Source organism: Odocoileus virginianus, chromosome 20 (assembly GCF_023699985.2).
Source record: "Odocoileus virginianus isolate 20LAN1187 ecotype Illinois chromosome 20, Ovbor_1.2, whole genome shotgun sequence".
In the NCBI taxonomy this organism is placed as follows: Eukaryota; Metazoa; Chordata; class Mammalia; order Artiodactyla; family Cervidae; genus Odocoileus; species Odocoileus virginianus.
Window position 1 is genome coordinate 48899570 of NC_069693.1, and position 27497 is coordinate 48927066.

The 27497-nt window shown below is 49.3% G+C and overlaps 1 protein-coding gene across 2 annotated transcripts in view; it reads right to left on the reverse strand.

The window, feature by feature from the left end:
* Window positions 1-817: 817 nt before the first annotated feature.
* Window positions 818-27497, reverse strand: part of CRISPLD2 (cysteine rich secretory protein LCCL domain containing 2) — a 65530-nt gene continuing 38850 nt past the window's right edge. For both annotated transcript variants that reach the window (XM_070451447.1, XM_070451448.1), the window contains exons 12-15: window positions 24327-24399; window positions 21181-21256; window positions 14830-14963; window positions 818-3217 (exon numbers count right to left, since the gene is read on the reverse strand). In XM_070451447.1, the coding sequence (XP_070307548.1) occupies window positions 3163-3217; window positions 14830-14963; window positions 21181-21256; window positions 24327-24399 (338 nt within the window). In that variant the 3' untranslated portion in view covers window positions 818-3162. The remainder of the gene's footprint in view (window positions 3218-14829; window positions 14964-21180; window positions 21257-24326; window positions 24400-27497) is intronic.

Below are 27497 nucleotides of genomic sequence, written 5' to 3' on the forward strand. Positions count from 1 at the left end.
CAGGAATTGATCCTACAGAACCCGTCCTCTTAAGACAAAAAAGAAACACTAGGGATGCTCCAACAGAGAAGACTCAGTGAGAAGGGGGCGCCTGCAGGCCCAGGAGAGAGGCCTAAGGAGAGCAGCCCTCTGAGCCTTCATCTTGGACTTCCAGCCTCCAGAGCTGTGGGGACGGCAGGCTCTGCGGTGGGAGCCCCGGGGGCAGCCGAGCGGACTAGGACGCTGATGGAGTGAGGGTAAGGCTGTCGTACTCACCACGCCGTGCGACTAGGTGGTCAGAGGCAGCCCCTCAGGCCGCAGCCCAGCCCGGCCGACCGGAACCCACAAGCCCGGCCCCACAAGCACCCACACACCCACGTCCGCACGCACACAGGCCTTCACGCCCCCACGTCCGCACGCACACAGGCCTTCACGCCCCCACGTCCCCACGCACCCACGTCCTCACGCTCCCACGTCTGCAGGCCCCAAGGGCCTCACGCCTCCATGTGCGCACGCCCCCACGTGACTTAAGCTTCACTCACATCCGAGATGGAAATCCTTCCGTCATTAGCATCTCCACGCCCGTGTGCCGCGTTCCGGGGAGGACGGCGTGGAAAAAAACAACCAGCCTGCTGCTGCTTCTAAGGCGCTTCACTCGGGTCCGACTCTGTGGACCCCATAGACGGCAGCCCACCAGGCTCCCATGTCCCTGGGATTCTCCAGGCAAGAACACCGGAGTGGGTTGCCATTTCCTTCTCCAAGCAGCCTGGAAGGAACTTTTAAACGTTTTATTACACAAACGGTTGAGGTGTGTCATAAAAGATAAGTCCCAGAAACGTTTTAGAAATCAAATCAGTTTTATTGAAACGATAGCAACGTGGTCCCTGTTCAAGCGAAGCACACATAAATTTACAATAAATTTTTGTACATAGGAAGTAGTAAAATACATCATTTTTCATAGAAAAAAGCACACGTGTAAGCTGCGGGCTGAGTGAGCCTACAGACAGTATGAAAAATCAGAACATGATGGGGAAAACCGGAAGGAAACCAAAACTTCGTATTTGGGGGGTCCTGGTAATGTTGTCGGCCAGATTTATCATCTTTTCATGGGTGAGGTGCTGAACGCACCGCAGGCACTGTTAAACACACTAAATGAGAAGGGGGTCCCTGATTAGGAGAGCTTCTACTTTGAAGCCCTGTGTTCATTTCTGGAAGATAAATGGTTACAGTTTCAAAATGTTTGAGAGAGTGAAAAAGATAGCAAGACCTGGTCCTGGGCAAAGAGTTTCTAGTCCATTATACCGGGCAGTTAATGAAGCATTCAAGAACAGGGGAATTTTACTTTTAAATGATAGAGTTCACTCGGATGTTTCAGATTCTCCCTCCAGCAGAATGCTTCAAAAGCAAACCTACTGAAATTTCCCTGGACTGCCACTAATTCTAAAAACCCAAACTCAGAGTCTGGATGTGGTCACAGCCACCAAAGCCTGGTGACAAGCAGAAGTCCAACAGTGTAATACCTAACTAACATCCAGAAGTTTCCACGGACTCAGATCTTTGGCAGGGACAAGATGAGTATCTGACAGCCTGACCAAATTCTTCCACTCTGACATTTGGAGTCCGACAGTCGGTACTTATGAATTATAACAAGCCCACAGTGTGCAAAGCAAAAACAGTCCTGCTCATTTCAGCTCTGTCAAGGTTAACAGTTTCATTCCTTCTACAAACTCCCTCTAGCTGGGAATAGTATTTACCTTCTGTTTCTGCTCTAATTAGGAATACGCTAAAAGGAAGCCCCAGCTTGGTTCCCCAGGTAGAGCTCCTCATCCAGACTATCTTAGTTTTTTTTAACTTTTTTCTAGGTCTTTTGCCTTCAAAATATGGTGATTGAGGGTGGAATCAACTTTGAAACTGGCATTCACGAAAGTGATCTATTGGCCAGTCTGGTGATGGAAGGTGGAATTTTACCTTCTGCAAAGAAACTCTATTTACAAAAGGGTATTTTATTTCACTGTGGGTTCGGGTCGAGGCTTATGAAGTTTTATATGGCGATGGGAGCCAGAGAGCACCATGCTCCTCGGAGCCTCAGCAACATTTGGCAAGAACCGTTCCACAAAAACAGGAAGAGAAATCCCCCGCGTGTGTTACCATCTCTTGTTATTATGCCACAAGATGGTTTCATAACCACTGGCTGTGTCTCCTTCCAGAGCTGCTAACCTCGGCGAGGAATGTACTAAAGAATGAAGCCATTCCTCCCAGTGCAGAAAAATAGGTCATCTGACAGATAGGGAATCTGCACACTTCAGTGCCATTTTTAAAGGCAGCAACTAAACAGCCCTTCTTTGGCTGTTTTTGGACACCTTGGTGGAACCCACAGAGAACAAGGGGTTGAAATTAAAAGTTGGGCTTCATACAGAATCACTTGCTAAGCAAAGACCCTGGTGGGAGACACAAAAACTAGTTTGGGCGGGGTGTGAGCCGCAGCGAGGCAAGGATCAAGGAAGGGTCCTGGTTCGTTAGTCCTCAATGAGACCAAAGGTCGAGGCAGCAGACAGACAGGCCACATGGACGTAGGGAAGGACCAAGACAAGACACATCTCTGGAGTTAGGGCTGAACTCGGAGTCAGCCAGCACTGCTGTGTATAGAACCAGCCTGCACGCAGCAGGACGGGAGCAGGACCAGCACCAGGGCAGGGTCCCACGGCCCAGCCCGTTTGACCAGCAAACATTAATCCCATTTTTCACCACTGGTAGGGACAGACTGTGTTTCTGAATGTTTTAAATAGCTACCTCTACTCCATCCCTGAAACTCCCCCGCCTCCCGAGCGTTCTCCATGCGCCTCTTCCCATGGCCCCAACGCCTCACAGTGTCAGCTCCGAGTCCTTCATTCTCTCCTCCAGTTGGAATCCTCTCTCCATCCATAGAAGGACACCTCCGCGGGGAGACCCCCGGGCCTCGGCAGGATGATCACCGGCTCTCTGCTCAGGACCCCAGGGTGCTCTCTCTTCCCAGCGTGAGGAGCTGAGACCAAGGCACGGCAGACGGGACGCTGGACGCCAATCAAAGGAAGCTTCCTGACTCCCCACATCCCCGGCCCACCCCACCCCACCCCCCATGACAAAATAAAAAGCGAACCCCTGAAGCCGTCTTGAGGACGTGCCCTTCTCCCCAGCCCTGCAAGTTCACTGCCTGACAGCAAAGATGCGGAAGGCCTTTCCGTCTCTAGGGGTCCTCAAGCTGAAAAAGAAGGAAGAGTGCATGTTACCAGAAGTTCTGCAGGGATCGAGCTGGGGGTGGGGGAGCTGGGTGTCCCCAGGTCCCCTCAGTGGAAGCAGTGTGGCCAAGAGATGCTTCCTAAAGCTTCAGGAACAGGGCCTGCCCCGGCCAGGAGCAGCTGGCAAAGCCCCCTGCCTCTGCAGACATGCCTGGGTCTGAATCGAGTTCTGGGTTGTTAAGGTATTTCTGTTAACTTGGAATTTGCTGGCCCCTGTCTCTCTGAATGCAACTCAGCCTCCAGGACTTCTGCCTGGTTTTTGCTACCACCTGTCAACCCAAAGAGAAACCGCCTGCTTGACTGATTAATAGGGTGGTGTTAAAACAGTAGTACATGTGTTCCAGTTACTAAAGAGGCAGCACAGTTGGGCTCGGCTATTGTATAGGAGTGTAGAGAAAGTTGCTCAGTCATGTCCAACTCTTTGTGACCTCATGGACTATACAGTCCCTGAAATTCTCCAGGCCAGAATACTGGAGTGGGTAGCCTTTCCCTTCTCCAGGGGATCTTCCCAACCCAGGGATCAAACCCAGGTCTCCCTCATTGCAGGGGGATTCTTTACCAGCTGAGCCACAAGGGAAGTCCTGATGTGAAGAACTGACTCACTGGAAAAGACCCTGATGCTGGGAAAGATTGAAGGCAGGAGGAGAAGGGGACGACAGAGGATGAGATGGATGGCATCACCGACTCGATGGACATGAGTTTGAGCAAGCTCTGGGAGTTGGTAATGGACAGGGAAGCCTGGCATGCTGCAGTCCATGGGGTCACAAAGAGTCAGACACTACTGAGCAACTGAACTGAAATGAACTGAATTGTAAAGGAAGCATTTTCTATCTGCCTTTACTTCCTCCCACAGTGGAGCCATTCGTATCCCTATTTTTCAGGCAAGAGTATGAGAGCAAGGAGAAAGTCAGTTTCTACAAGTCACACAGCCAGAAAAAAACCACCCTCTCAAGATGGGAGCTAAATCCTTTTTAAAAAACAAACAAACAAACAAACAAACCCAGCTTCGTTGAGATACAACATGCCATGAAATTCACACTTTTGAAGTGGACAATTCAGTGACTTTCAGTGATTTTGGGGGGCTATGCAATCGTATCCACAGTCCAGGTCATTACAGTCATCCCTAGAAGGTCTCTGGTGCCCATTTACAGTCAGTTCCCAGGGCCGGTTCTGTTCCTAAGGGCCTGCCTCTTCTGGACCTCTCATGTCAATGGAATCACACAGTGTGTGACATTCTATGATCGGCTTCTGTTCTGGGCATGGTGTTTTGAGGTTCACCCATGTTGTGGCCTCAAAACATCACGCTCAGAACAGAAGCCAATCACAGAAAGCCAATCATCCCTAAAGGAGAACCAGTCGATCCTGAAATAAATCAACCCTGAATATTCATAAGAAGGACTGTTGCTGAAGCTGAAGCTCCAGTAACTTTGGCCACCTGATGTGAAGAGCTGACTTACTGGAAAAGACTCTGACCCTGGGAAAAATTGGCATGAGGAGAAGGGGACGACAGAGGATGAGGTGTTGGATGGCAACACTGACTCAATGGACATGAGTTTGAGCAAACTCCGGGATACAGCGAAGGACAGGGAAGCTGCAGTCCGTGGGGTGGAAAAGTCAGACACGACTTAGTGACTAAACAACAAAACAGCAACGTGTTGTAGCGTGTTCAGCACTTCATTACTTTTCTTACCAGGTGATATTCCATCACATGGGTAGATCACACACCATTAATCCCTTCCTCAGTTGATGGACTTGAGATTTCTTCTATTTTTAGCCAATATAAATGATGCTGTGATGAACATTTGCATACAGGTTTTTGTGTGAATGTATGCTTTCAACCAGAGAAGGCAATGGCACCCCACTCCAGTGTTCTCGCCTGGAGAATCCCAGGGATGGGGGAGTCTGGTGGGCTGCCGTCTATGGGGTCGCACAGAGTTGGACACGACTGAAGTGACTTAGCAGCGGCAGCAGCGTGCTTTCAACTCCTTGTGGTTCTATACCTAGGAGTGGAATTACTAGGTCGTATGTTAAATGTATGTTCAACTTTTTGTTGTTGTTGTTCTTTTTTGTTGCTGTTGTTCAACGTTTTAAAAACCTGCCAGGCTATTTTCCAAAGCAGCTGCACTGTTTTCCATTCCCACCAGTGACACACAAGCATCGTCCAGCTTCTCCACATCCTGTCAACATTTGTTTTTGTCCCTTTTACAGCCATTGGCTCCCTGTACAAAAACAGCTTCCTCGTGCTTTTGATCCAGCTGCATAGTATTCTCTTGTAGGAAGCTATTATGTACTCAGTTGCTAAGTCATGTCCAACTCTTTGCGACCCCATGGACTGTAGCCCACCAGGCTCCCTTGTCCATGGGATTTTCCAGGTAAGAATACGGGAGTGGGTTGCCATGCCCTCCTCCAGGGGATCTTCCTGACCCAGGAGTCAAACCCGTGTCTCCTCTGGCTCCCGCACTGGCAGGCAGGTGCTTTTTACCACTGCGCCACGCTATTATCATATAGTTAACTGGGTCCCTGAGGATGGATATTTAGCCATTTCTAATGTTTTGCTTTTGCAAACAATGCTACAGAGAACAACCTGATCCATGGGGCTGCCTATATCTATAGGAGGGCACCCAGGGATAAGCTCCTAGGAGTGGAGTTACTATATCAGAGGATGTGCCCACTGGTGATGTGGGCAACCTGCTGCATTGTGTTTCAGGAAGGTTACCATGATTCACAAGCCCCTCAGCTGTGTGCGAAGTGGCCTGTTAACCCACGCGTCTCCAGCATAGCTCCTCGGATGGCTTTTTTTTTTAAGGTAATTACCATTCTTTTTTTTTTTTTTTTGGTTGAGCTGGGTCTTCTGGAAATGTGTATCAGATGGGAGCCCTTGGCAAGAGGGGGCGGTGGGGAAAGTCCAGAGCCCAGAAACAGCAGAATATTGGTGCCAGAAGCCCCCATGGACCGCGGAGGCAGAGGGTGGACACTGTGGTGTGGGCTGCGGTGACTCTGGCTGCCTCGCAATTTTTCTCAGAAGCTCAGATTTCAGGGCCCTCCTCAGGCCTCTGGGCAAGACTTTCCTGGATTCTCTGCCCAAGTGAATCGTCTGGGAGAATCACTCAGAGCCACATGCCTTCGGCTATTACACGTGCTGGGGACAATTACCAGAGTTTGTGATTCTGAAACTCTACGGATGGGACAGGGGGTGCCCCCATCAAGCCAGGGACAGGGGCCACTCAGGCTGTCATCCAGACAGGAACCCTGAGGTTCCTACCAGACATCCCCACTCAACAACCACCCCACCTGGAAGGCACAAGCAAGCTCTGCTGCACGGGCGGTTTATTTCTCAACACATCGGACAGTGGGCCAACTGGGTATCACGCGACACCAGGTGGGGCCCTCCCGCTGCCTCAGGCAAGGTCCATGCTTCAGATATTTACCGAGCTCCAGTTCTGCTAGGAAAGTTGACAATTGTGTGTGACTGATGAAAACCAAGCGTGACCTGATAAATTACAAGACAACCTCCTTTTCTAAATCTTGCCCTCTGACTCTTTCTAGGTTAGTTTGTAGCTCCCACAAGGGAATGTAAACCAGCACAACATTTCTGAACAATTTTCACCAAAGGTATTGGACGATGTTCCCAAAATATATTGAACAATTTTCATAAAGGATATTAAAAATCCTACAACTGGTTCTGAACAAATAGCTGAACTCATCATTCTGTCAGTCGTTCAACCATTGTTTACTGAATCACCTACTATGTATGGGCATTGGGGTGGGTGTTGGGGACACAGGGGTTCTTACCTTCACGGAGCTTACAGTCTGGGGGTGAGAGAGCAACTGCTAAATAGGTGTAAGGAGTAGCTGCAGACAGTGGTGGGTCCTGAGGATCAGATTAGATTGGGGGTGTGGGGGGGTGACTGGAGACCCCACAGCAGGAGGGCGCCCCTTGGGGAGCTGGCATTTTTGTGTAGATGTTACCAACATGAAGGTCCAGCCATGGAGGTGCAGGAGCTGGGAGGGCCCAGGGCTGGGCACCAGCAGGTGCAAAGGCCCTGAGGTATCCAGGAGAGAGAGCAGGACAATGAGGGGCACTGCCGTGACGGGGCAGATGCTATACCAGGAGGGTGGGGAAGTGGGTGGGGTGACCTGCCTGGTAAGAGTCGGAGATTTTTTTCTCAGCAGGGCTTGAACAGGAGAGACATGCCATGCATCACAGAAAGAGGTCAGTTTGGTGGCTGTGGTTATGCTGCTAACAGGAAGTTACCTAAGCAAAGTGTGGGGAAAGCACATAGGTTGTGCAAAGATGTTCTTTGCTGTGTTGTTTACAACAAAAAAAAAGGAACCAACCCAGATGTCAGTCAACTTGGTAAAGAGACGATGGTCTCTCCATGTGACAGAATAGCATGGAGCCATGGAAATGATGGTGTGGCTATGTCGGGCATGGGAAATGTTGGGAAGACACTCACAACTGTTGTTGACTGAAAAAAATTAACAGAACGATGCAGGCAGTCTGATCCCTTTTTCTGTAGAAACAAAAGCAAAATCACAAGGGAGTTCCCTGATGGCACAGTGGATAAGAATCTGCCTGCCAATGCAGGGGACACGGGTTTGACCCCTGGTCTGGGAGGATTCCATGTTACATGGAGCAACTAAGCCCGTGCACCACTATGGGGCCTGAGCTCTAGAGCCCGTGAGCTGCAGCTACTGAAGCCCATGCACTCTAGAGTCTGTGCTCTGCAACAAGAGAAGACACTGCAAGGAGAAGCCCGTGCACCACGACTAGAGAGCAGCCAAGGCTCTCCAAAACTAGAGTGAGCCCTCGGAGACCCAGCGCAGCCAACAGGAAAATTAATTAAGAAAACTAAGAAATAAACTGCTACTGTGTAAATAGGAAAAATCTGGAAGGAAACCACCAGAGTGTTTACAGTGGGATTTTCTGTGATAGTAGTTTCTTAAAACTATTTGCACTATTTCTTGAAATTTCTCTAATCTTACTATGAAAAGTTGGGGGGTGGGGAGGAAGGGAGAAAGAGAGAGAAAGGGAGGGGGAAGGGAGGGAAAACTAGTATAAAAACCCCCTCTGAGAACTGGGGAAGAACTGGAGCTGGTCTGGGAAGCCCCTGGGGTGTCCCCAGGGTCACTGATCTACTGGAATGGGAGCTCTGGGAAAGGTTGAGGCACTGTAGCCTCGGATGGTGTCACAGCCCAGCCCTGGGGAGTGAGTCCAGGCTTCCGACAGCCCCTCGCCTGCCCTGGATACCAGTGCTCACCTCTCCGAGCCAGTGGTGTGTCTGGCACACACACCACCGCACCCCAACGCTGCCTCCATTCGTTATGTAATCTTACCCTGTCCAGTCCCCGCAGCCCCCCACCCCCGAAGAGATCTCCAGGGTTCCTCCCACTTACAGAAAGGGAAGCAAGGCTCTAAGAGGTGACGTGATTTGCCCCAAACAGAACACCTGTTCCAGGTGCAGCTGGGACATGTATGCAGCTCTGTGGATGCTCTGGGGCCCTTTCCTGACCCTCATCCTAAATGGATGGACTGTGGCCACACCACTGCCCAGCACCACACTGGGCAACCCCACACGGCAGTCCGGGCTCAGACGCCGGGAGCCCCTTGGGAGGTGGGAGGCTGCAGGTCTGCCAGGAGCCAAAAGCATAAGGCTTCGTCCTGAAAGCTCACTCCTGTGGGCGAAAATTACTCAGGGAGGAGGTGGTTGGTGTTTGGCAGCACACAATAGAGACTGGATTAAAGACAGAGGACAGTGTACCTCTGTCCTGGGACAGGCGGTCCACTAGTTGGCAGCTAACCCCAGGCGGGTATGGAACCCAGCGACAAAAGAATGGCAGAGGATTGCTCTCCTGGCTTTACATGTGTGACATCTTTTTTAGTATTAAGCAATATCACTTATATGCATACATTAACATGTATGTATTTATATGTATAGTGTGTTATACATACATAAACAATTTTTTTAATATTCTAATCTGTTCCCCCAGTTTCTCACCCTCTACTGATCTTCCAGGAAACTTCAAGAGTCAGACAGAAATAGTTCCAGATCTTATCTATTGGGCCTTGGGGTGGTTAATCCATTTCTCTGAGCCTCTGTTCCTGCTTCGAGGACAGAGTTCACAAAAGCACCCCCTCCTCAGGGGCCGTATGGGAGGTGAATGAGCTCATCCAGGGAAGGTTCTGGGAGCTCAGACCCTGGGCCATGGACAGTGCCACCTCACCAGACTGAAACCGCATTCTCCCATCAGGGGAACAGCGGGTAGGTGCACGGCAGCAAGTGAATTATTATTATTAAGCCCAATCCCCAAGGAATTGTCAAACCTCTTCATCTCATTTCATGAAATAGAAAATATTTTTTAGGATAAAACAATTTCAGAAAATAATTTTTTAGGGGAAAAAAATACAATCTCCATAAAAATATAATTTTCATTTTTATGTGAATTGCCCGGGGTGGGGGGGAAGCCTGGAAAAGTTATAAAAAAGCAGTTAACAGAGATTAACAGAATGCCTATAGGAACTCTTTTTTTCTAATCCCTAGACATATTATTTAAATAGAAAGTGAAAGTGTTAGTGGATCAGCCGTGTCCGACTCTGCAACCGTGCAGACTACATAGCCCGGCAGGCTCCTCTGTATGTGGGACTCTCAGGCGGGAATGCTGCAGTGGGTTGCCATTCGCTTCAGGGGATCTTCCCGACCCAGGGATCAAACTTGAGTCCCCTGCATTGTAAGGCCACACTGACAGAGGCGGGGGAGACTGCCAGCCCGAGGACACCCAGCTGGTGAGCAGTACAGAGGGGTCCCAAATGCCATTCTTTACCGTCTGAGTTACCAGTGAAGCCCTATTATTTAAATAATAAGTCAGTATTTCTTTTCTAATCAACATTTGTAAACAAACAAGTGTACCTTAGGGGTGTAAAAGGCTCACCCCAGCCCCTTCTGCAGTCAGCAACCTGTCTGCAGTGAGGGGTCACGTGTGCTGGTTACCAGTCTGAGTTCAAGTGTGGGCCCTGCCGCTTACTGGTGGGGTGACCGTGCGCAAGTCGCTTAACCTCTCTGCTAAGCCTCCCTGTCCTTATTGATAAATGAGGGTAACTGTGGTCTCTGCCTCATGGGACTGTTGGGAGGTGAGCTGAGCTAATGAGAGCACAGATCTGAGAGTGCTGGGAAATGGGAGCCGGGAAGGAGGGGGACGCCGGGGGAAAGCAGCCCAGCTTGGTCCAGCAAAAGTCATTCCATCTGGAAATAACAGCCCAGTGGTTTCTGCTTCCCAGAGTTTCTGCACAAGTTGAGACAGTTTCAGACACCCCACCTTCGAGACTCCCAGGGCTCACGGTAGTTACCGAGGACTTGAAATGCAGCTCACCCAAACTGAGATGTGTTCTGTGTGCAAAACACCTGCTGGGTTTCCCAGCTCTTATAACAAAAGAAGAGTGCAAGTTTCCCACCAACACTGCTTCTGTTCATACGTATTGAAACAATAATAACGATGCATTGGATGAAGTGAAATGTACTCTAAATTCTCTCCTTTCTGTTTCTTTTTCACTATGATTACTAGAAACCTTAAAATCCCCATGTGTTGGGGAAAGAATCTCAAAAAAAAAAAAAAGAAAGAAAAGCAGATATATGTATATGTATAACTGACTCACTGTCTTGTGCACCTGAAACTAACACAACACCGTAAATCAACTGCTCCAATAATTTTTTTTTAAATCCCATATGTGGCTCACAGTATGTATCTGGGACATGCCGCAGTAGACAGAGGCGTCTGAGGACAAGAATTTGGCTTCTTCTGTCCCTGCTCTGGCCCCAGCCCCAAGGACAGTGCCCAGCACACAGGAGCTGCCCATAAATGCTACCCCAGGTGGCCTACCATTGGGGTAAACATCGATCCACGTATATACCATCAACCTCTGTAAAGAGGTCATTGTGACCAAGAGTATTATCTGTCATTGTTTGGTATATTTTCCAATCTCATTGTGAAATCTGTCTTTAAAAATCAGTCCTGGCCTCAGGGGAAAAAAAATCCTGAACTGATATTCTTCCAGATGTCCAGCTTCTTTCTGAGAATATCTGGACAAACCCAGGTCCCAACATCTAAAGTTCTCCCAGATTCCTTTTCCTTCCTTTCTTTCATGGGCATGTGCGTGTGAGAGAGAAAGTGCCTGTCCTCTTACGTGGTCCCAGTTCTGCATGGTCATCTTTCAAAACTTTCAGGAAATCCTCTTCTAGAAAAAGATAATTGCTAAACTAAAGAGACTTTGAAGCAGAACCAACTTGTGGTCTGTGTACTGAGAATTCTGTTCAGGAGGTTTCATTTGTTTGACTGATTGAAGGATTCCCCAAATTTAGAATGTGGCTTTCTGTGAATGGGCTGCTGTATGTCCAGTGTCCACATCTCCCTCGGGACAGCCATGACCACTCCAGGGGCCCTGCAGACACTGAGGACAGTCACCGTCCAGCCTCAGGCTGGGTTCCCACAGTCCCTAATGGGAACAGGCTCCAGGGAAATTTCTCAGCCCTGGTCCCTACGCAGAGGGGCTCAGGTCCCATCTAAAGAAGGGGAGGAGGGGGCTGCCCTACCTAGGGCAGCCAGACATCTCTGCAGGAGCCATGTCACCACAGAGGCCCCTCCAGACAGTAAGATGGGACCCTGCTGGGTGTACTCGGTTCCTGGCACCACCCTCCATAGCAGAGACGCCTGTGCCCTGCTACTGAAGTTGTTATTTCCGCACTGTCTGTCCTGCAACTAGGTGACAAGTCCCAGGAGGGCGGAGATTGGGGCTTTGTGTTCCCCACTCGGTCCCAGTGCCTGGGACACTGTAAGGGTTCACCCCGTGCGTGACACCTGATGGGTGAGAGCACGTGTAATGGATGGATATCAGGATGAATGAGTAAATCGTGCACGATGCTTTCTCCCTTGTCCTGGAACAATCCACGTAGGCTACTTCCTATAGTTGAGTTACCTGACCCTACATGAAAAGAATCATAGTGTCTTGAGGTTCAAAACAGGCCTTAAGGTGTCATAACAGCCAGGTCAGCAGGTCTATTAGATGCTTGCTCTAAGCCGCTGGTGAGTGCTTTGCACGTACTTTCTCATTTAATCCTCACAGCAGACACTGACAGAGGCCTGGGGAGACTCCTGCCCCAGGACACCCAGCTGACGAGCAGTGCAGAGGGCTCCCGGCTGCCCTTGGACCCCACATCCCCTCTGGCCTGGCCTCTCCCCTCTGCACGTGCAGGGAGGACCACCATCTGTCACCCACTCATCCCGGCATGGGTCTGGACCCCCGCAGAGACAGAGTACATCACAAACTATTAGAATCATGGACAGTACGACTCTGTGACCAGGACACGGTCACCCTGCATCACCCCCTCTGCAGCAGCGGTCACCTTCCAGCAGGCGTCAGGGCCCCCGAGGGCAGATCCACACTCCCCAAGTGTCTGTCTCGGGTTGGCCAGAGAATGTGCTTCTCTAGCAAACTCCCCATCAATTTGGATGCTGCTCTGGGGAACCCACTTGGAGACCCACTGTATCCCCCAACACTGGGGGTGGGTGCTATCATTTTCCCTCTACAGGTCAGGAAGCTCACCACAGATTTCAGCTGATCACAGAATTCAGCCTGCACGACCTACTCAGGAGGAAAGAGCCCAAGCAGACTGTTGGCTAAGTAGAACCTGTCTGAGTAGCGCAGGGCGCATCAACCACTGTGGGGCCTGGGGAAGGCTGCCCACAAGACAGAGTCAGCCCTCTGTATCCACTCCACGTCCACCCGTGGCTGTGGAGTCCGTGGATGTGGACGGCCTCCTATTCTTTGTCATTGTGTATAAGGACTTGGGGGCTTCCCTGGTGGCTCAGAGGTAAAGAATCTGCCTGCCAATGTGGGAGACGTGGGTTCAATCCCTGAGTCGGGAAGATCACCTGGAGAGGGAAATGGCAACCCACTCCAGTATTCTTGCCTGGGAGATCCCATGGACAGGAGAGCCTGGCACGCTACAGTCGATCGGGTCACAAGAGTCAGACATGACTGAACGACTAAACGACCACAACAACAATAAGGACTTGAGCATCCTCGGACTGGGGTATCCTTGGGGGATCCTGGAACCAAGGCGCCATGAATGTCAAGGGGCAATTATAATGACAGCATTTCAGTCGGGTCCTTTGGCCAAAGAAAACTACAGATGGAGGGGGGCAGTTAACAGTGGGGAAGAAGGCACTTTGGGGGACATTCTGTCAGTCCCCAGTCCTCCCTAGAGACCCCGCTATGTCCCAGCCTAGGGCAGGGGTGGAGCTGCTGGGGTCCTCTCAATGATAAGAAGGCCAGCCTGTCAGCTTCTTACCGAGGCGTTTTCTCTCTCAAAGGGACACAGTGAACTCAAGAGATGGGTGTCCTGGGATTTCTTTCCAGCCCCACCAGGAAATTCCACCTAATCAGCTGCTTCATTTCCCTCCCATTAAATCAATGGAATTTCCCTTCATTAAGCTTCTCCCACACAGAGGTTGCAGGTTTTGAAGGAGGAAATGCAGAAGCCACTAACTCCGGGTGTTCGGGGCTAATGGCCATGACCGAGCACATCCTGCGAACCCCTACCCCCCACCGGGATCCCCGTCACTTGATTCTGCAGGGTCCGGCCTTGCAGTGCCCCAGGAGGCTGGGAGGGTGCAGACAGCGGCGGAGTGCCAGGGAGCCACGACAGCCCGGGCTTCATGGGGCCTGGCACAGTTTGTACCCTTCACTTTATATTCCTTTTCTAAAGCAGTCCCCAAGTATAAAATCTTTATCATTTCCCCTGGTATGGGCTGGCTGGCTTGTGCGCCCCCACCCTCAAGTTCACATGTTGACCTCCTAAATCCCCGGTGCCCTCGGAATGTGACTGTACTTGGAGAAGGGGACTTCAAAGAGGTGATTAAAGTAAGATGCGGTCATCAGCGTGGGCCCCAGTCCAATGTGGCTGGTGTCCGGGCCAGAAGAGCTAGGCAACACCTCCGTCAGCTTTGCAATACCTCCAGAGGTGGGGACTGTAGTTCTCCCCACGTTCCAGGCCAGAAAGCGGAGGCTCGAGAAACCAGGCGACTGGCTCCAGGTCACAAAGTTGGGAAGAAGCAGAGCCTAGGTCTGCTGCACTCCAGACTCGGCTCTTAGTTGGGTAACAAAATGCAGCTATATTCTGACAAAGCTAGAGCACCGCTGTGTGACTATAACTTTATCCCTTTGTCTTCTGGGGGGAGGGGCTTGGGGGAGCCATGCACATATACATACAGAAAAAGGACCAGAGGAATACACACCAAAGATCCCTAACTCCCCTAGGCGAGAGGTAATGGGTGATGGTTTTCCTTGGGGCTTATCTGACACCTCTAAATTGTCTACAAAAACATGCGCTGGGCATAGAAACAAGCTCTCCTTTTGAAAAAAGAAATGAAGAGAGAAGAGAAGGACAGGCTTGTCCTGGGTGTTCTACTGAGAACATGTGCCAGGTCTGTCCAACCTTTATCTTAAAGGGCGCTCACCGTGGCCCTCCTCCAACAACCCTGACAGGCCCTGGGTGTTGAGTGTCTGAGAAAGCAGCCCTACCTTTCAGACTGGACTCCATTCCTGAGCGAGCCCACATAGGTCTTCTTTTTATCCACGGGCATCACGTCCACGTAGCCCCCACTCTCATTCCGGATGACCCCCGCGTGCACAGCAGTCTTACAGATGCTGGAAGTCTGAAAGTGCAGAAGGGAAGGGCTGTGATTAGTGTCAAGGTTAGGCCCTCAGTCACACCCTGATGGGGTCAACCGTGACGTGGCTTGCTGGTTGGCAGGATGTTGACCCCACCAAGCCCTAGGAAGTAACCATCACTACCTCGATTCCTCAGCGGTCTCTCCAGGGAGACCTGGCCTCATCCCTCATTCATTTGTTCATTTTTTGACAATATTTTCTGAACACCTACTATGTGCCAGGCACTGTACTAGATGCAAGAGGATTCGGGGGAAACAAAATAAAGGTTCTACCTTCATGGAGTCAAGACAGACAGACAAATACACAAATGAGGAACTCACGTCATGAAGAAAACAAAACCTGATCATGAGATAAGATTAAGGGGCTGTTTTAGAACAGTTAATACGGGCAGACTCCCACAGACATGGCAACATCTCTGGGAGGAGTGTCCCAGGCAGAGGGAAAGCCTGTGCAAAGGCCCTGGGGTGCAGTGAACTTGTCATATCCAAAGAATAGAAAGAAGGGCCAGGGCGGCTGGAACACAGTGAGTCAGGCAGAAAGCGGCAGGAGAGGGGGGAGGAGGTGAGCAGGGGCCAGTCACTCGGGGCCATGAAGGCCGTGGGGGCATCTGGGTTCACTCCAGGTGCCACACGAGCCGCTGTGTCTCAAGCAAGGGCAGGAGATGCTGTTTTCTAGTCTTCGAGTCATCCAAGCCCTGGGTAAGACAATCATCGGGTTCAACTTCCATCAGGGTCTTGACTTATGCAGTAGAAAAACGCTCCTCAGACTGGGTGTCTGAAAGTAATTAGTCAATGTTTCTCAAAGCTGGGGAGACTCATTCAGGGCTGGGAGGCCAGCGCTTGGACCTCACCCTGATGTACCTACGGACTCGGAACCACCCCTCAGGTGAGGCCGGCTCAAGGTAACACCCTCTTGCCTCTTCTGCAGTCCTTCGTCTGGCCTGTGCTGGACTCTGACACTGGCCTTGGCAGCGAGCCTCCACCCTCACTGCAGCTGCGGCATCTTTACCTGGTAATGCCCTTCCTATCCCCCCTCCTCCCCCTCGACCCCACAGATTCAGCTGCTCTGGGGTGAAGCCTGAGGCTGAGTGTTTGTCAGGTGCAGCCAGGGCTGCAGACATAAGAGGAGCTAACCCAGCTGTGGAGTGAACAGCCTCCGTCACGGTGAGCAGAGCTAATGTCGACTGAGCTTATTGAATACCAGCCCTGGGCTGCATTTTGCTTGTCATCTCATTTCATCTTCCAGTGAGATGGGTGACTACATTATTCCCATTTTATAGGCCAGAAACATAGGCTCAGTGAGATTGGACAACATTGCCAAGGCCCTGAAGACACTTCTTGGTTTAGTAGCCATTCTAAACAAGATCAGGTTAAAGGTCAAGGCTGTGCCTCTGTGATCAGCAGAATAACAGAACTGCCCACCGAAGACGTCCACCCCCATCCCTGGAACATGTGGGCACGTGACGTGGCACAGCACAAGGCCTCTGAAGATGTGACGAAGGTAGGGACCTCGAGACGAGAGGCTCCTGTATTACCCCAGTGGGTCCAGCAGAATTCCAAGGGTCCTTGCAAGAGGGAGACTGGACGGTCAGAGGCAGAGAGAAAGACCCAACAGCCCTGCAGACTGCCAATTCCTGCCACATCCCTTCCAAATCCAGGCCATTCCAGACAAGCTGCTGGTTTTGCAGAAGGAAAAAACACTCACAGTAGAAGGCCCCGCCCTGCCCGCTCCCTGGGAAGTTAATATTGCTGTTAAAAGCTGGAGAGTCTCAGAGCCGACAGGCACCGTCCCACTAAAGATGGGAGAACTGGATTTCTTGCTTCTCACCACTGACTGATGTGAGGAGCTGAAGGCCAGTTTTTCTAATCCCGCATGAACATATCTTGTCTTCAGTTCATACAGATGAGGGCCGGATTCCTTAGCCCAAAGCAGGCTCCAGGGCATCTGCGAGGCCCTGAGGCTGCAGGCAGAACTCTGTGGGCCTAGAAGGTTGGCCAGAACTTTCGAGGTTTTAGCACTGAGCCTGGGAAACTCAGCATCCCAGACAAACTGGGATGGTTGGTCAACTTTATCAATACAAAGAAGCATTCTCCACCCTCACCTCCTCGGAGGAAGGATCCACAACTTTCCAGTTCTCTTTGTGTCCCTAGAAGATTAACAAGCAGTAAGTCTGCCCCATCTCAGAGAGAGGCAGGAGACTGCGAAGGAAACCATCGTTGTGGAATCCTCCTACATTTGCTGTTTGAAGGCCTGAGCTGGGGCTCATTGTCTGCCTGGTGGGTGGCTGGGGGTTCTTCCATCTCCCTCTCGCATTGCTCACGCTCTGTGAGTGACCAGACCCAGGGCCTGCCCAGGAGGCACATCTTCTGACCACAGCTGCCAAGAGGCCGGGTGCTCCGGTGTTGGGGCCTCTGTGATGGCCCTCTGCCCCGGCCCCTGAGGGTGTCTGGGCACCAGCGGTACAGAAGTTCCCACGATAACAGCAGGCCGCAGGCATGGGACCCTCACACCCAGGGCCTCCTCCTCCTCGCTGCATGGGCCGGTGATCACCGCATACGCCTTCCACTGCTGATGGCGGACAAACACTCTCCTCCCGCTTCCTCCTCCCACACGTCTCCTCTCACCTCTGCTTCCCCAAAGGTACAAGGTATCTGCTTTCTCTCCTCAAGACCTGAGGCAACGCCGACTTTGTTGTTGTTCGGTCGCTCAGTTGTGTCTGACTCTGCGACCCCATGGACTGCAGCACACCAGGCTTCCCTGTCCTTCACCATCTCCCGGAGCTTGCTCAAACTCATGTTCATTGAGTCAGTGATGCCATCCAACCATCTCCTCCTCTGTTGTCCGCTTCTCCTCCTGCCCTCAATGTTTCCCAGCAAATCAAGGTCTTTTCCAATGAGTTGACTCTTCTCATCAGGTGGCCAAAATATTGGAGCTTCAGCTTCAGCATCAGTCCTTCCAATGAATATTCAGGGTTGATTTCCTTTAGGATGGACTGGGTTGATCTCCTTCCTGTCCAAGGGACTCTCAAGAGTCTTCTCCAACACCACATATTGGCAACACCAGTATCTGGATACTTATTCACAAGCACTATCAACAGAGATCTGGTCTCAGCACCCCTGCCCCCACCACTGGTTGGCTGTGTGGCCTTGGATGACCTATTTTAACCTTCAGAGGCTCTATCTTCTCAACATAAAGCAGGGATCATCATAGGTAATCTTTCTGAGCAGTTATCACTACCGGCTGAGTTCTGACTGTTTCAAGTGATTGATACAGTAACTCCCAGTAACCTACACAGTATTATCATCATCATCATTATTATTATGGTCATCATCATCACCACCACTATTATTCCCTCTTAACAGGGGTTTAAAGACTTGCCCCAAATCACTGGGCTGGCAAACAGCAGAGCCAGGACTGTTGCTCAGAGCTGGCAAGCTGCACACTACTTCACAGGGGTCAATAAGACCCTGAGAGGGGCTAGCGAGGCAATTATGTAAAGATCAAAGGCTAAATGCAGGCCTGCACACAGTAAGTGCTCAACAGATGTCGGTTAACAAGACAAACATCACCATAATCATTGCTCTAACCATCACCATTATTGAAAATTCCCACAGGACTGTCATCTTCAACCCAGGGGTCCTTGAAGTGCCATCTCAGACCAGCAGCATCAGCACCACCAGGGAACTTGCTAGAAATGCAGATCCCCTGGCTCTGCCCCAGACTCCCTGAGCCTGAAACGCGGTGGGGGTGGGACCCGGAACTCTGTCTGGACAAGCCCTCTGGGGATTCTGGTGCATGCTCGGGTGTGAGAACTCAAAGAGCCACAGAGGGAAATGGGACAGATAAGAAAACTGAGGCTCAGAGCAGGGCAAGGCTCGTTCACCATCCCAGGACTGTTAAGTGTCACAGCTGGGGCTTGAGTTTTTTGCATCTTCTGACCCAGACGTGGTTCACAGGCTACAGCCTGGTGCTCCTTCTGCCTGCAGCTCACCACAAAGTGCGGGGTCTGCCAAGTAACGCACGCTAGGGGAGGCACTATTGGGCCCTTCGAAGGCCTGGAGACAACTCTCCCAAAATAAATCTCTTAGCTAAACAGACATTTTCCAGGGGCATCATCATTTCCCAGAATACAGAGTGACCTAGAAACCGAGGCCAGAAAAGAGCCTCTGAAACGGAGGTAGTTTTCTCTTTCTTTTTCCCTTCCTTCCTTTTCTTTTCTTTTTTTTTTTAAATTTTCTCAAGAGATGTTTAGGCATTAACAACTGCAGTATTTTTATCTACTTATTCTTTTAACAAACATTAATCGAACAATTATTATATACCAAGCCCTGTCATGGGCACCAGCACAGTGTTGTCAAAAGCTAAAAATCCTAGAGAATAACTTAGTTAGAGACTGAATACAGGTTTTCACAAACAGGCCTGTTCACACCTGTGTATTCAGAAGTGCAGCAACATTCATGCAGGCAGAACAGACCCAAAGGCAAGACACGCCCTCATCTGCATTTCGCCTTCGCCACTGCCAGAGGCATGATCTGTGGCAGGTTATTCTGAGCCTCCCTGTCTGTCTCTGTAAGATGGGAGTAACAATACCTAGTGATGATGTTTTTAAGAACCTCAAACAAAGTAAAATGTAGCCTTATATTATTACTAAAATTTCATCAAGTTCTTGCATTTCTAAACTTTTTTTTTTTTCTTTTGCTTTATATGTTTAGCTGCTACACTGTTTGGAGCATATGGACTTGATTTTCACATCTACATAAATTGTACCTTTTGTGCCATTGCATAATGAATTGTCTTGTCCCATTCAGTATGTTTAAATTCCACTTTATCAGCTAGCAACATTGCCACTCCTGCTTTATCTATTTGTCTTTTTATTAGAATCATCTTCCTTGTCCTTTTATATTTAAAGCACTTGAAAATCAAAGACTCTGTCTTTCAGTTGCAGGTTTTGGCTTAAATATTTGGTATAACAATTGATTCACATTGTTTTATCCCTTCATTAAACTTTTAGAGCTCCATTTTGGCTAAGCACCTTTTAAGGAGAAAAATAAAAAGGCTCATTTAAAGAGGAGAGGAAAAAAAGATGAGGGGTGGGGGAAGGTCAGTCATGAAGGTTGCTTTGACTTTACAGAACTCAGTGAGCTCACATTACAGGAGTCCAGAATAAATGAAGGCAGATGGAGGCAAAGGCGGGGGTGGTGATAGTGGATGCAGGAGAACTATGGAAATGAAGATGAGGAAAAGCTGAGTAAAAACATTAGCTGGGATTGAGTGAAGCTGATCTACTCATGGACTTTCAGATCTAGAGGATTCCCTGAATTAGAAAACCCCAGCCCTGGCTCATTCTACAGAGAGGTGAATGGCTTGGTCAAGAAGACCACACAGCCGGCTGGGCAGAGCTGTGGCCGTATTCACACCTCCTGAGTCACCATGTCCCTAAACCCTGGACCACAGGAGGAAGAGACCTTGTTCTGTAGGAACCATATCTGCAAACTCTTATCTGTAGGATGGACGAACAGCACGGGCCTACTGTGGAGCACAGAGAGCCGTATTCACCATCCTGTGACAAACCAGAATGGAAAAGAGCATGAAAAAGAATGTGTGTGTAACTGAGTCACTTTTCTGTACAGTGGAAATGAACACAACTCTGTAAGTCAACTATACGTCAATAAAATTTAAAAAACAACCAAGCTAAAGTTCCCTTGCTAAAGTGAGGATGGAAAAATGGAATATGATAAGAGCGGTTGTTAACAAGTAGTGCACTGGTGGAGTTTGTACTTTCTTCTATGTGCTTTTAGTTCAGTGTATGTACACAGCCAAAAAGAAATGCAATGAGTGGAGAAGACCAACAGCTATACAAGCATCAGGAGAGCCAGAAAGGTTGTTAAGTGTCTGGGGGAAGGCAGTATGTGATGCATGGCAGCTTTCACATGAGAAAAGCTTGTCAGTGAGGGAGCAGGATTCAGTTCACCAAACTCTGAAGATGTCTGGGCAAGAGGAGGTACACCCATGTCTGTGTTCATTAGCACACATTGGTGGAAGCACAAATACTTCTGAAAATGTAGAAACTAGAGCACTGGTAGCAGAAATGAATGGTATAAATTTATCTAGAGGCACAGGAATGAGATTTTAAGTTTCTGACGTCCAGACCCTGGAACATGGTTTCTGTGGGGCAGTCACCGATAAGGCCAGAATACTCACGTCGGCATAGATGTTGCTTCCAAACACGGGAGCCCAATAGGATGGCTCGTCTTTGCAGTGCGCTGGACAGCGAACTCTGGAAAACAAGAAGCATTTAGGGAATGGTTATCATCAGCAGAAAACAAAACTTCTTGAGAAAAGCAGCTGGCCCTCTTTATTTGCTCATCAAGATTTAGTACTTAGATGAAAGGCAATTATTACCACAGCCTACTCTTTAAGAAAAAATACATATATACCTCTCTCACCCTAGCAGTGATAAAAGATATTTTTCCTTTTCTTAAAAATGCATGTAGAATTTTATTGACATATACACACTACTATATATAAAATAGACCTACTGTAAGATCCTACTCTATATTATCGTATAGCACGAGGAAGTATATTCAATTTTCTGTAATGACTATAAGGAAAAAGAACCTAAAAGAGTGGAAGTAGATGGAAAGATTGAGGGCAGGAGGAGAAGGGGGTGACAGAGGACGAGGTGGGTGGATGGCATCACCAACTCAATGGACACGGGTTTGAGCAAACTCCGGAAGATGGTGAAGGACAGGGAAGCTTGGCATGTTGCAGTCCACGGAGTCACGGAGAGTCAAACACAACTGAACAGCAATAGGTTCATATATAACTGATTCACTTTGTTGTACATCTGAAACTAACACGACGTTGTAAATAACTATACTGCAATAAAATTTTTTTTAGAGAAAAAGCTCTTCATATTAAAAGACATGCACAAACAACGAGGTGAAATGAAACAAAAATCTCACGGAGGTGAGTCTGGAATTGTAAGGGGTTGTACCTCCCATTCTTGGGTGTTGGCTGGTTCACACTGTGGGTACTTTATAGAGATTATAATCAATAGATTTTTTTTTTTAAGGCCACGTCCCTGTTGTGGAGGAGGAAAGGGTGGGGGCGCTCACCTCTGTGAGTCACAGAATATTCCAGGGAGGGAACACTGATAACCTGGGGCAGGAAGGGTTTGCTCACTGCTGTGTCCGTCACCACATCCCTGCCACAGGGGATGAGGAGAGTGCCTCAAACCGGAGCCTCTCAAACCAAGAAAGTACAAGCTTGACTTAAGAAAAGGTCTTTTGTCTTCATTTGGAACAGGCACACGTGGGCTGGAGCCCAGGGACCAAGAAACCAAAAAGGCGGCCGGAAGCCCTCTGGCCCAGAGACAGGGAGGATGCTGAAGGGGAAGACAGCCAGGCAGAGCAACCAGGAAGTGGAAAGGGTCCTCTGGGGCGAAGGAGCAGGATGGGCAGAGAGAACGAGGATGTGTCTGAGATTTAAACAGAAAAAAAAAAAGAGAATTGGGGTAAGAATGTACTTTCCTGCTTCTGGAATGAGAGGTCAGAAACATTTTGGATACTTGTAGTATGTCAAGTTTTTCTTCTTGTTTGTACTTTCTTAAATTACTTCCTTCTGCTTCTCTGTAACATGTGGGAAAACATTAAAGGGATGTTTTCCCTTGAACACTCAAGGCGGGTCAGCATGGTTGTGGAGGTGGCAGTGGGCAGTGAGAAAGCCCCAAGGGGAACATGAGTAGCCAAGGGGAGGAGTCCGGGGCCCAGTCCAGGCCCCTCTCCCTCATCAGCACCCTCCCGGGGTTCCTCCTGCTCATCCTCAGGGGGTCTCTGCCTGTTAGGTTTTGGGGGGCTGCTGCTCCCAGCATGCAAAATCTTGGTTCTCCAACAAGGGATCAGACCTGCATCCCTGCCATGGAAGCAGGAGTCCTAACCACTGGAGCACCAGCGAAGCCCCTCACCTGTTGGTTTTAAGGTCAGTCTTTCCCTTGGAGAACCCACAGGCATCCAGGCCCAGGAGAAGCGCTCAGGGAGACACTACATCCCACAGCTTCTGAGAGGGTCTAATAGGTACTTCAGAGGCACCCTTCTTTAGTTATGACACACCATCTTCCAAAAACCAGCCAAGTAAGGTTTAGGCAGATGCGTGTAAAACTCAGTCCTTAGACAAACTGCAGTACATCCGCAGAGTGGAACACCACTCGGCAACGTGAAAGAAGAAACAAATCACATTGGCTGTAGGACAGATGAACTGCAAAGCACTGTGCGGAGTCAAAGAAGCCAGACACACAAGTCTCTGCTGTGATGGCCCCATGTACGTGAGAGTCCAGAAAAGGCACGACTATAGGGACAGGAAGCGGATCAGGGGCTGGCAGGGATACAGGAGAGAGAGAGGGAGGGAAACGGACTACAAGGGAACCTGCTGGGGTGATGAAAACGTCCTCTGTCAGGACTGTGGTATACACTGGTCAAAACACACCCAACTATATACTCATTACTGGTGGATTTCACTGTGTATAAGTTTTACCTCCGAAAAGCTGGATTTTAACAAGCTGGTTCTAAAGTGACCCACAGAAAGCATCACAGATCAAATACAAGAATCAAAGAGCAGATTCCAAGGGGTCAGCGGCACCCAGCTTCCAGAGTTCTCAGCTGGTCTAAGGGTCCAAGAGCGACAGGCCCTGGGGTCTGTCTTGGGGCCTGGGAAGAGCTTGGCGGCAAATGAAGTCAAATACTCTCCTCTGCTTCTCTGCTGGCTCAGACAGTAAAGAATCCGTCCGCAAAGTGGGAGACCTGGGTTTGATCCCTGGGTTGAGAAGAATCTCCTGGAGGAGGACACGGCAACCCACTCTAGTACTCTTGCCTAGAGAATCCCACGGACACAAGAGCCTGGCGGGCTACAGTCTATGGGGTCACAAAGAGTCAGATAGGGCTGAGCAACTAAGCAGACACTCTCTCCTGTTAGTGGATGCAACAGTGAGCGGGGCAAAATCATCTTCTCAGTTAAGTTCCTCACGGAAGGCCCCAGGAGCTTGGCTACACAAGGGGCTCACGGAGAAGCTTCTAAAGATGCGACGCCCTCCTGGGCCACCCTTGGAGATGGTGATTCGTCCTTTTAATGCCTCTGCAGCAAGTCCAGTGTGCAGCCAGGGCTGAGAATGAGTGGTCTCAGGAAGGTGGGTGGGTCCTTGACTCAGACCACAAAGCAAATGACTTCCTGTGTGGACATATGCCAGGGCCATGTCTAGAACTCAGCCATGCGTGGCTGCATGCGGTGACCACCCCACCCACCCCACACTCTCAGCCCCCATGTTTGCAAATCCAGATGCCAGGGAGCCTTACCTTGGGCAGTGGGTCCCCGGCTTCTCATATGGGCAGAGCTGGGCCACAGTGGTATAGCAGTCCAGGTCTTGCACTGTGAATGGGAACAACAGGTCATAGGTGGGCCTGAGCCTCAGGCTTCCAGACTATGAAAGGGGCTGCTGGACAATGGGTCCTGGGGGCTACTTGGGCCCCTGAACTCAGATAAGAGCTGGGAGGGGAACCCAGCCGGTACCAGGCCTCAGTGCTCCCGACTCCTCCCCCAGTTCACTCAAGGGATGAGACAAACCCCACAGCCCAAATATGTCTACGGGTCAAAGGTCATCACCCTTACCAGTTTCCCTGTGGGGCCAGCATTGTGCTTTTCCACTTTGAAGTCTTTACCTCTACCTTATCATGCTGGATCCTCATGGAAGATATTGTTCTAATTATGTATATGGGGAAACTGAGGTCCAAAAGAGCTAAGAGACCCCCTGAGGCTGCACAGGACACGCTGAAGGTCTGGTTTTTTACTTCCAGCCTCAGCTCATTGCTCAAGCCCTTCCCGAGGGGTGGGTGACTCCTTCAAGGTCAAATGCTGTGTCTAAGGAAGCACTTTTAATACTGAATACCTGTGGTCTCTAACAGCCTGTCCTTGTTTAGTCCAGGCCTCAGCAAACCGTTTCTTAAAGAGTCAGAGTAAACATCTCCAGGTCCCTATGGTCTGTGTTATAACCACTCTACTCTGCTGTTGTAGCAGAAACCAGCCATCAGTTCAGGTCAGTTCAGTTCAGTTGCTCAGTCATGTCCGACTCTTTGCGACCCCGTGGACTGCAGTTCGCCAGGCCTCCCTGTCCATCACCAACTCCCTTAGTTTACTCAAACTCATGTCCGTTGAGTTGGTGATGCCATGTCATCCTTTGTTGTCCCCTTCTCCTACCACCTTCAGTCTTTCCCAGCATCAGGGTCTTTTCCAATGAGTCAGTTCTTCGCAAAAGGTGACCAAAGTATTGGAGTTTCAGCTACAGCATCAGTCCTTCCAATGAACATTCAGGACTGATTTCCTTTAGGATGGACTGGTTGGATCTCCTTGCAGTCCAAGGGACTCTCAAGAGTCTTCTCCAACACCACAGGTCAAAAGCATCAGTTCTTCGGTGCTCAGCTTTGTTTATAGTCCAACTCTTACATTTATACACGACTACTGGAAAAACCATAGCTTTGACTAGACAGACCTTTGTTGGCAAAGTAATGTCTCTGCTTTTTAATATGCTATCTAAGTTGGACATAACTTTTCTTCCAAGGAGTAAGCATCTTTTAATTTCATGGCTGCAGTCACCATCTGCAGTGATTTTGGAGCCCCCCAAAATAAAGTCTGCCACTGTTTCCATTGTTTCCCCATCTATTTGCCATAAAGTGATGGGACCAGATGCCATGATCTTAGTTTTCTGAATGTTGAGCTTTAAGCCAACTTTTTCACTCTCCTCTTTCACTTTCATCAAGAGGCTCTTTAGTTCTTCTTCACTTTCTGCCTTAAGTGTGGTGTCATCTGCATATCTGAGGTTATTGAGATTTCTCCCAGCAATTTTGATTCCAGCTTGTGCTTTATCCAGTAGAGCATTTCTCATGATGTACTCAGCATAGAAGTTAAATAAGCAGGGTGACAATATACAGCTTTGACGTACTCCCTTTTCTATTTGGAACCAGTCTGTTCCATGTCCAGTTCTAACTGTTGCTTCCTGACCTGCATACAGATTTCTCAAGAGGCAGGTCAGGTGATCTGGTATTCCCATCTCTTTCAGAATTTTCCACAGTTTGTGGTGATCCACACAGTCAAAGGCTTTGGCATAGTCAATAAAGCAGAAATAGATGTTTTTCTGGAACTCTCTTGCTTTTTTGATAATCCAACAGATGCTGGCAATTTGATCTCTGGTTCCTCTGCCTTTTCTATAACCAGCTTGAACATCTGGAAGTTCACGGTTCACATACTGTTGAAAAACCATTCTTAGGCAACACAAAAATGAATGGGCACGGCTCCGTGCCAATAAAACTTTATTTACAAAACAGATGGCAGGCAGGATTTGGCCTTGAAGGTTGTAGTTTGCCCACCTCTAGCAGAGCCTATCATTTAGATGGGCAGGGGTCTATGCAGAGGTCCAACAAGGGTCTATTATACAATGGGATGCTGGGGAGACCATTAAAATTAGGTTCAGAAGTCCACTTAAAGGTATAGAAGTATATTCTTGGTATATTATTATTTGAAAAGAAAATCAGGCTACCAATTTCAATTTTTAAAAACATGTCAATTACATATTACCAATGTATATACTCAATGCAGAGGGAAAATAAACTCTATAGAAATCCACCAAAATGTTCAGAGTAGTTATCTCTGAGTGGTCGAATTTAGGTCTTCTTTTTTCTTTTTTCCCTACTGATTCTCCATATTTTTAAATTATCTGGAATAAATAGGTATTAATTTTGTAATACGGTAAAATGCTGCTACATGTTTCTATACAGATATCTAACCAGGTAGTCAGGTGTCCAGGAGGAGAAGGGGATGAGAGAGCATGAAATGATTGGATGGCATCATCAACTCAGTGGATATGCGTTTGAGTAAACTCCAGGAGACGGTGGAGGCCAGGGAGGCCTAGCGTGCTGCAATCCATGGGGTCACAAAGAGTCGGACACGACTAAGCGAATGAACAACAACATGTCTGGTATCCAGGGCAAATGACAAGCATGGCTTTCCCAAAGGAAGAACGGCTGGGTGGGAAGTTTCCCGGGGTGGAGAGGCAATGTTTGTAGTGTGCCTATGCACCCCTGCCTGCCTGAGACCCTCCAGTCAAGTGCCTGGTCTGGGCAACTATAAACCCAACCCTGATTCTGATTACAGCCTGCTCTCCCATGGTCACATGCCGCCCTGCCAAAGGAACAAGCCACAGGTCATGTACCTAGCTGGACGAGATACGGCAAACATTGGCCATGTCCTTCCCCAGGTTTCACTCCCTCCTCTGTGGCAGACACGACAAACCTCTCCAGCTCCGTTTTCTGCTGAGCACAGAACTGGGCCTCAGAATCCTTCTCAACACAATGCTCCAGGTAGCCACTACCACTCAGTAGAGACCAACACTGCCTACATAGCCTGTTAGCTACTCTAGACCCAGGCAATAGTCTTTCTGTGACAGTCAGCTGGGAACTTGGGTATGTGTTCCAGCC